Source organism: Rhinoderma darwinii, chromosome 4 (genome assembly GCF_050947455.1).
Source record: "Rhinoderma darwinii isolate aRhiDar2 chromosome 4, aRhiDar2.hap1, whole genome shotgun sequence".
NCBI lineage: Eukaryota > Metazoa > Chordata > Amphibia > Anura > Rhinodermatidae > Rhinoderma > Rhinoderma darwinii.
Genome location: NC_134690.1, coordinates 92,690,900 through 92,700,722, shown reverse-complemented (window position 1 = coordinate 92,700,722; position 9,823 = coordinate 92,690,900). Strand labels below are relative to the sequence as shown.

The 9,823-nt window shown below is 40.6% G+C and overlaps 1 protein-coding gene across 13 annotated transcripts in view; it reads left to right on the top strand.

Moving 5' to 3' along the window:
• The window catches only part of KIF1A (kinesin family member 1A), a 149,081-nt gene that overhangs the window by 36,083 nt on the left and 103,175 nt on the right, over positions 1-9,823 (top strand). For all 13 annotated transcript variants that reach the window (XM_075861350.1, XM_075861348.1, XM_075861347.1 and 10 more), the window contains exons 3-5: positions 1,548-1,624; positions 3,840-4,019; positions 8,430-8,495. In XM_075861350.1, coding sequence (XP_075717465.1) covers positions 1,548-1,624; positions 3,840-4,019; positions 8,430-8,495 — 323 coding nt within the window. The remainder of the gene's footprint in view (positions 1-1,547; positions 1,625-3,839; positions 4,020-8,429; positions 8,496-9,823) is intronic.

Genomic DNA, 9,823 nt, shown 5'->3' with positions numbered 1-9,823 from the left:
TCGAACACGATTAGATCCATCTTTTCCCTGATTTCTGCCATCAGGGGACTGGCAGGCTGCCTCCATACACATTAGACCACGGGGTTCAGAAGGTTTTCATCCATTTTAACACATATAAACAGCTGGCATTAAAAGGTCAATAGTCAATCTCTGACTAAATGATGTTCAATTGCTTCAATTTTCCAATCCATTGACATAGTCGACCAATCAATTGATAAATTAGTATTTTATGTGACAGATTGGGACAAAGCCTTGCTTTACATAGCTAAAATGTAACTGTTGCCTAATCTACTCTTCCTTTTTAGGTGAACCTCATTTATACCCCATTGACCTGTTTAGAAATATTCTATATCAAGGTTGGCAAAAATGTATACAGATGGTTATTGGGGCACCATGCTGTAACAGAACTACTACTGGTAGCTGACATCTACAGAAGTAGCCAAGTTTATCTTGACTCCGATACTTTCTGCAGCGTGATGTCACACAACAAAAGCCATTGAAAAAGTCAAGTTAAAGTTTCTTGCCACTGTGTATTTAATGCGTTAAAAGTCAAGATAAAGACGGCTGGGACATAGAAAAATCTGAAAAGCTACTGTGCTTCATAGCAATCCATCATGTATCCTGCAATACAGGACTCTATAAGTAGGAGCTACCATATTTACTAGGTCACATATGTCAATGGGCATGCTCAAGGACCAAAAAAAACCGAGTAATATGAAAGCTGTACCACTAGTAACAAAACCACGACTAAAATAAAACAGATTTCTTATCTGAAAATGTTGGTAGAGCAAAAAATTACAGATAAAAAGAGAAAGCACAAGAGCCCCACCACTCTTAGGCCGGATTCACACGAGCGTGTGCGTTTTGCGCACGCAAAGAACGTGGCGTTTTGCGTGTGCAAAAGGCATTTAACAGCTCCGTGTGTCAGCCCCGTATGATGCGCGGCTGCGTGATTTTCGCGCAGCCGCCATCATTATGACACTCCGTTTGGATGTTTGTAAACAGAAAAGCACGTGGTGCTTTTCTGTTTACATTCATAGTTTGACAGCGGTTGCGCGAAGTGTTTCCGTGTGGTGCGCGTGATTTTCACTCACCCATTGACTCCAATGGGTGCGTGATGCGCGAAATCCGCACAAAGAACGGACATGTCGTGACTTTTTCGCAGCGGACTCACGCTGCGTAAAAATCACGCAACTGTCTGCACGGCCCCATAGACTAAAATAGGTCCGTGCGACGCGCGTGAAAATCACGCGCGTTGCACGGACGTATATCCCGTTCGTCTGAGAAGCCCTCAGGGTTAGCCCAGGGTATCTGATACCCTCATATACTTCAGGTGGGGGTAATCTGTTACCACTAGATGGTTAGCGGTGTAGTGGTCGTTACCAGGACCAGAAGGGGGCCCTTCTTTAATCTTTCTTATGGGGTCCTGTCACCTCTATGTATACCCCAACAGTATTCCTGGGATCAGCTGGTTGAACACTTAGTTGTGTATGTCTCAAGTTTTAGTGAAATATTCCTGCTGAAGTCGTTTTTCTTCTTCTTTACAGCAATTAGCAACCCCAAACAGCCAAAAGAAACTCCGAAAAGCTTCAGTTTTGACTACTCGTACTGGTCCCATACTTCGGTGAGTAACGAAAAGCTGAACATCAACAAGAGTAATAAACATTTTTCGATTTGTAAGCACATAGGACAATATGTGCAGCCAATAGAAAAGATACGTAAAGAACTGAATTTTAAAATTCCTTCTAACAGGAAGAGAGTGATGCAATTGACATGTTATAGAGAAACCACAACTATAACTATGATTTTCAGGAATGTTCTTTTTTATCCAATCTATAGAATAATAAAAACTAACTGAAAGTTTTGACTGCAGGAATATGCATCACCGTTACTGTAGAAAAGGACATGGACTGCATGTCCACTTCGTATACATTGGTCTATTGCGGCTAAGTAAAATTTCTAAACATGAACAAGAGGTTCTTTGTTAAAATTTTGATCAAATTGTATAAAAAACCTCTTTTAAGTGGAACAGGGAATATTAAGGAATATACCTGATTATCTATGTAAAAAAAAGTCCTAAAGGTGAAGGAAGATAGTGAAAAGTTGCCCATCCAAGTCATAAACATAGGAAGAACTGATAGTCATGACATACAGTTGCATAGACATGAGATTTTTGTTTTGGTGGGATCTGCAGACAATCTAACGTCTATGACGGACCATATACAAAATAGACCAAAAAAACTACATTTGTTGGACCTGTCTGCCATTAAATATCTCATGTCTTTGTCCAACATTAAAGCAGCCACCAATTTTTAGCTTAGGTGTGTTTGTTATACAGCCATCATTGATATAATGCAGCTATGAAAATCACATCTACAAATCCCTTGTGTGAACATGTTCCAGCTCTAGTTGACCAGCCTGTATCATTTTGAGGTATATATCTCATGTTTAATAGTAAATCAAACATAAGATCTATGTACAAAGGATCTAAGATAAAGCTTGATGACAACATATATAGTCATATAGCGTCTGAATGTGTGCAAATAAATGGGCACGCAACTTAATACATTGTCAAGACTTTGGCTACAAGAAATTAAAAATGATTACAACTGCCGTGCAATCCAACACTGTAAGGGTATGTTCACACGGCCCATTTTCGGCCGTTTTTCGGGCCCTAAATGCCAAAAAAACGGCCGAAAAATAGGAAGCAGAACGCCTCCAAACATCTGGCCATTGATTTCAATGGGAAAAACTGCGTTCTGTTCAGACGGGTCATTTTTTTACGCAGCCGTTTTAAAAAACGGCCGCGTAAAAAAACGGCAGCGAAAAAGAAGTGCAGTTCATTTCTTGGAAGGTTTTTGGAGCCGTTTTTCATAGTCTCTATTGAAAAAAGCTCCAAAAAAAACAAAAATCGCGAGTGGCTTAAAAAACGTCTGAAAATCAGGAGCTGTTTTCCCTTGAAAACAACTCCGTATTTTCAGAAGTTTTAGACTCAGCGTGTGAACATACCCTTACACACCAAGCTCCATAAATCTCAATGGAAATATATACTTATTTTCCACATTAGTGGGACATTTCCATAGTCTTCTATTGGGGAAAGTTGTGCACACCATGCAGCAAGTTATGTGACATTTTTACTAAATGTGGTGCACAAGTTATGCTATATCTAGCTCTATGGATATATCAACCAAGACATACAACCATTTAACTTGCTGCATATCAACATGAAGACTTTATTAGGATTTTCTGCTGAAAGGAGTTAGAAAAGGAAGAAATGAAGGGGGCATTGTGTTAACTTGCAATGTGCCTGTTCTTAAGGGTATGTTCACACGGGCTATTTTCGGCCATTTTTCAGGCTGTAAACGTCCCGAAAAACGGTTGAAAAATCGGCAGCAGAACGCCTCCAAACATCTGCCCATTGATTTCAATGGGAATTACGGCGTTCTGTTCCGATGGGGCGTCTTTTTACGCCTCGTTTTCCAAAAACGGCACGTGAAAAGACGCCCGCGAAAAAGAAGTGCATGTCACTTCCTGAGCCGTTTTTGGAGCCGTTTTTCAGTGACCCCATAAAAAAACAGCTCCAAAAACGGCCATAAAAAACACAGCGAAAAAACGCGAGTTGCTAAAAAAAAGTCTGAAAATCAGGAGCTGTTTTCAAGGGAAAACAGCTCCATATTTTCAGACATTTTTGATAAGCGTGTGAACATAGCCTAACACCCAAAAATGGTTTGCAAGAATCAGACTGAAGTAGTGTGCTGGATAAGTAACTATTGTGGTATCAAGCTTGTAAACTGTTATATAACGTATGATCTGGAACTATGGAATTATCTCATGTGCAGGATGAGGACAGTCAGTTCGCAGGACAACAACAGGTCTACTGTGACATTGGGGAGGAGATGTTGCTTCATGCTTTTGAGGGATACAACGTGTGTATTTTCGCCTATGGACAGACTGGAGCTGGTAAATCGTATACCATGATGGGCAAACAGGAGCCAAACCAACAAGGGATCATACCCCAGGTAATAACACCATAAAGCTTCTTCAGACATTCTACAATATTAAGAGGAGTAGCTTACTCAGAAGAATATGCTCTAGTCCTCAAAGGGGTTGTCCGGTTTCAGCAAATTAATATTATTTCTTGTGTAATTAAAAGTTATACAATTTTCCAATAAACTTTCTGTATTAATTCCTCGCCGTTTTCAAGATCTCTGCTTGTTGTTATCTAGTAAGAACCTCCATTGTTTATCTCCAGCGGAAAAAAAATCTGTCCATGGTCATGTGACGGACACACAGGTGCAGGGATCGTTACAGTATGTGTATCAGAGCTGTGTCTTCTAACAACCCCAGCAACTCTGTGTCCATCACATGACCATTTTATCTAGAACTTTATCCACTGGAAATAAACAAGAAAGGTTCCTAATGAATAACGGCAAGCAGAGATCTTGAAAACTGAGAGGAATTAATACAGAAATTATTTTGGTAAATTGTATAACTTCTAATTATACAAGAAATGACAATAATTTGATGAAACCAGACAACCCCTTTAATACATTTTGTTTCTAACAGAATTTACATTGGATGTAGATTTCTTAGGCTTCTACAACATATTCTTGATGTAATTGAGCTAAGATATTTGCCCACATTGACTGGCACAGTGGCACTCACCCCTCTTAATATATTTGCCACATTTTGACCACTCAAACAGGCAGAAAATCCACCCTGTCTATGAGCAGGTGTGGATTTGTGGCAAAAGTTGTCCCTTTTCTATTTCATTACCTTAATAAATTTGACAAACTCCTTGGAGACCACTACTACTTATTTTGTTACCTTTAAAATTTTACGAGTGATGGGAAAAGTCATTAGTTTTACCGCAAATTTGTGCTTGTCTTATTTTTTATTTTTTTCCTTTGTGCCGTTTTTAATTGTGTAGTTTATGCCAAAAACTGATGTAAACAGCTTAGTACGTGTGGTTTATTGTCTTGATGTCTTGTTGCAATGTCATGAATCTTGTTGCACTGTCATGAATATATTATGATAATAATATGTTACACCTAAATATTATACAAATACTATTAAACAAATGCAAAAAATGTATTTTCAGTGAGCGCTGCATCCCCTTCTTTCCATTGATCCTGAGGCTAGTGGGGTCAGACCCTCACCGATCTCCTAAGGATGGGCCATAAATGTTATATAAGTCCAAAATAACAGACTAAACTTTTTATGTAGCAGTGTTAAGTATGTGTCAGTAATTCTAAAGGAGGATTGAGCAGAGGTGGACAGTTTACTTCCCAGTGTCTGAATGTTACTGCATTGGACATGTTGTCAACTTTCAAACCCCTCTGGGTTGAATCTAACAGTCATTGTTATTGACAGGTGAACTTGTGCGGTTATCTCCACAAACGAATGCCATCCGGTTTAATGGTTGTTGACTACAGTGTGCTGACTATTTGACTTGTATTTGCCCTCCCACGTAGATATTGCCCCACAGCCCCCCTCTTGTAGACAGTGGCACATCCCCTCTTGTAGATAGCAACATCCAGGCGTCCCGTTGTAGAAAGTGCCACACATCCCCCTGTAGATTTTTCCACACACCCCCACTAGATAGTGCAACACACCCCCCTTGTAAAAACTGCCATACTCCCTCCTAGTAGATAGTGACAAACACATCCTGTAGATAGTGCCACACACCCCCCTTGTAGATAAACCCACACAACCTCCTTGTAGATATTGAGACACTCACCCCCTTGTCGATAGTGCCACCCCCCTCTCTTGTGGGTAGTGCCACACACACACACACACACACACACACACACACACCCACCCCATGTAGATAAAGCCACACAGCCCCCTTGTAGATAATTGAGGCACTCACCCCCAGTAGATAGTGCCACACTCCCCCTTGTAGATACTGCCACACGGCCCCAGTAGATAGTGCCAGACAGCTCCCTTGTAGATAGTGCCACACACACCCCCTGTAGATAGTACTACATCCCCCCTCCCAGTAGATAGCGCTACAACCCACGCTCCTATAGTTAGCTTTAGGGCTCCCTCTAGTAGTGGAATCCCCACCCAGGGCATTGCCGATTGTCTGGCCAGGGATTCCTCTAATGGCGGAGACCCTGACGTTACAGTGACAGCGTGTCATGGGGCTACCTCTAAGAGCGGAATCCCTGGCCAGAGCGTCGGCGCCCCACTCCTTGCGTCGGCGCCCCCCTTCTTGTTGCGCCTGGGGCACATGCCCCGCCTTTCCCCCCCTAGCTACGCCCCTGGCTTGTAGACTAATGGTGAAGTTCGGGGAGCTGCAGGCCTTGAGTTTGTCTGGGTGACAAATTCTGTGACAGCTGGAATGAAAACAGTAGAAAATGCAATATGCACAGATAAATTCCAGCTGCAAGTTGCAAAAAACGACTCTTTGATCAGCGCTGCTCCTTATTGTTATCCTTTTTCTGGTGTCACCCTTGGAAGAAAATCACTGGAGTCGTCCGAGGGGTAATCCTTTTATTAGAAGTACAGTGAATCAAGCAACGCGATTCAGAAACGTACCGGCTCCTTCCTCAGACAATTGTACATGACATATATAAATAAGGTCTTCTGATTTAGTCCCTGTATTTTCTATTAAAGTACTGTTGTGTGTAATTTGTTTTATGGTTTTATATTGCTATGTAAATGAAGAGCTCAAATTATTTGGACGTCCATCTTATTGGAACAAATATAACTTAGTGTAAGCCCCCAACCTTGTAAATCAATTAACACATTTGGTCATGACCAATGCCATTAGGGGATAGCTCTATATCCATTGCCTATCACTCTGAATACTGTTTTGCTGATGAGGGGTATTTATAAACCTTTCTACGCCAGTTTTCTGGCATACAAAGATGCAAAAGATCCCCAAAATGGGTAATTTACATTGAAAATTGCGACTTTAGGCCATTTTATGCCGCTCTCGTCACTTTAGTAAAAAAGTTGTGCTACTTCCAAAAAGCGGACGGGCTACAGCGGCCTGACAAATGTATTATCATTTATGCTAGAAAACTGTAAGTTATAGTGGAATGTAGATTTAGCTTGTGGGGCGTAGCAAGGTAGAGACCTGTGCCACACCCCGTACCTTGCCACTCCCACCCCTAATTTAACTACCCCCTTACCCATCCCTATTGGACAATTAAAAAAATGTAATTAAAAATTACAAATAATTATACTCACCTCACAGCTACTCCTCTCCTCTCCAGGTTCCCTCAGGCTCCTTCAGCATTCCGGGCAGCGTCAGGATGTTGTATGTGACGCAGCACTCAGAAGGTTGTGTCACATATAATGTCTTGACGCTGCTCGGCATGCATGGGGAGAATAAGAGGACCCGAAGGTAAGAAGCACAGAGGAGTGGTGAGGTGACTATAGTTACTTTTTATTTTATGTCAGATGGGAAGGCGTGAATGCATGCTGCACGGCCAGCCGAAATATCCAACATTTATTAGGAGGCGTTCGCCTTCTTATAAATGTGCTGCATCTTACTCCAACGGAAGACTAGTGTTATAAAAAGCCAATCTTAATAAATATCCCCCTATATGTTTTAGTGCAGTGTTTCTCAATGTCTGTAGTCCAAGTACCCCATCTCAATTAAATTTAATCAAAGTACACCCAAAGCTAGAATGAAACACCATACTGCACATTAAAATGACAGCATGGGGACAATGTGAGTTGCCCCTAGAGACATGGTGTGCATTTCCTCGGGATACACATTACACAAATTGAGAACCTACTGTAGGTTTTGTGGTTATACTGAGGTCTGTCCTTTACATTGACCTTAATAGCTTCAATAAAGGTCATGCTATATTTGTATATAGACCTATCGAATTGATATCATTTTCTTCACTACATGGAACTATTCACCTATACAATATAATAAAGTCATAGTAACACTCATCTTGTTTTACTACACTAGAAAATTGCAGCGCGGTACAAGGTTATCTAAGGTGATCAGATGTCATACCCTCATATACTGCATCTGGTCATCATTGTCAGCCCAGATGACAGTCATTTAAATAGCAGTCCACTTGTTTCTACAACATTTATTTCCTGCCATTATAATAATGACATCACATATAGAAGACGACAGCGCGGTGGTGTATATGTGGAAAGCAGAAATCTTCCTTTTAATGGTTCGTTGTCTAAGAAAGGGTTAACTTCCTGCTTTTAATCTGTTTAACCCCTCACTATCTGAATTATTCATTGACGCCTCACAGTCGATAAAATATTCAAGATATACTCTGTGCGTGTGAATTATTAATTAACCCTACGCTGTCCTTAAAGTGTTAACCTCTGGATGACTGTGACTTGAAGGCCTTAGTGATAAGTCATGTATTTAATCATACATGCATATTATTTTACATTTCAGATGGCTAGCAAAGTGACATTATTAAACCTTTGTGTTTCAGCTATGTGAAGATCTCTTTTCCCGGATCAGTGACACGACAAATGACAACGTGTCTTACTCTGTGGAGGTATGTGTTATCAGTCTCCATACATTTTGTATGATTTCTGGAATATTCTGGAAGAAGGTGAATAAATTAGCGTTTACTAATATTTTGGAGTGACAAAAGATTAAAAAATGACAATTGAATATCATTATGCATGTTTTCGGCAGTAAACTGCTACTTCTGTGAAACCAAGCATAAGGCCAGGTCCACACAGAGCAGCTTTAGTAGTCAGAACACAGGATACAAAAAAGAGAACAAATACAGAACAATAACAGAGTCCTAACTGCATACATTTACTCTCCTGAATCAGCTAAAAAAATGCACCAAAAACTGCACCAAACTGCACTGTGTGCACCCCGCCTATTTTAATAGTTTAAAGGCATTTAAAAGACAAGTTCTTTTCTCGAGACAGCGTCTGCGATTGGGAGCCGATCTCACAGTAGTGTCTGGCTGATGGAGCACTGGAAGCTGCAGGCATGTCAACATTTCACAGCGGGCAAAATTTTGTGTTACGTGACGTCTATTGATGACATTGGACGAGCAAGTAATGCAGTTTAGCACTAAGTCACCAAGAGCAAGACCGTCTTTTGGCTAATAAGGGAGAGTATGGGAGACCATCCTCTATGATGTTTCTATATGCCCTATTATGGCATATGGACAGGGGATGGATAGATAGATAGATAGGTAGATAGATATTTGATGATAGATAGTTTACCAAAACATATTAAATATATAGTTATATAATCAATATGGGCTTAAAGTGCAGACTCTCAGCTTTAATTTGAGGGTTTTTACATCCTAATTTGAGGAAGGGTTTAGGAATTGCAGCTCTTTATTGTGTAGCTGCCTTTTTATCAAGGGACCAAAAGTAATTGGACAACTATCTCCAAAGCTATTTAATGGGCTGCATGGGCTATTCCCTCATTAATCCATCATCAGTTAAGCAGGTAAAACGTCTGGAGTTTAGTCCAGGTGTGGCATTTGCACTTGGAAGCTGTTGCTGTGAACCCACAACGTGAGGTTAAATGAGCTCTCAATGCAAGTGAAATAGACCATCATTAGGCTTAAAAAGTTAAGAAATCCATCAGAGAGAATAGCACAAATGTTAGGAGTGGTCAAATCAACAGTTTGGTACATTCTTTAAAAAAAATTAGCGCACTGGTGATCTTGTGAACTCCAAAAGGCCTGGACGTCCACGGAAGACAACAGTGAAGGATGATCGCAGAATCCTTTCCATTGTGAAGAAAAACCCCTTCACAACATATACCCAAGTGAGAAACACTCTCCTGGAAGTAGGTGTATCAGTATTTAAGTTTACCATAAAGAGAAGACTTCATGAGAGCAAATACAGG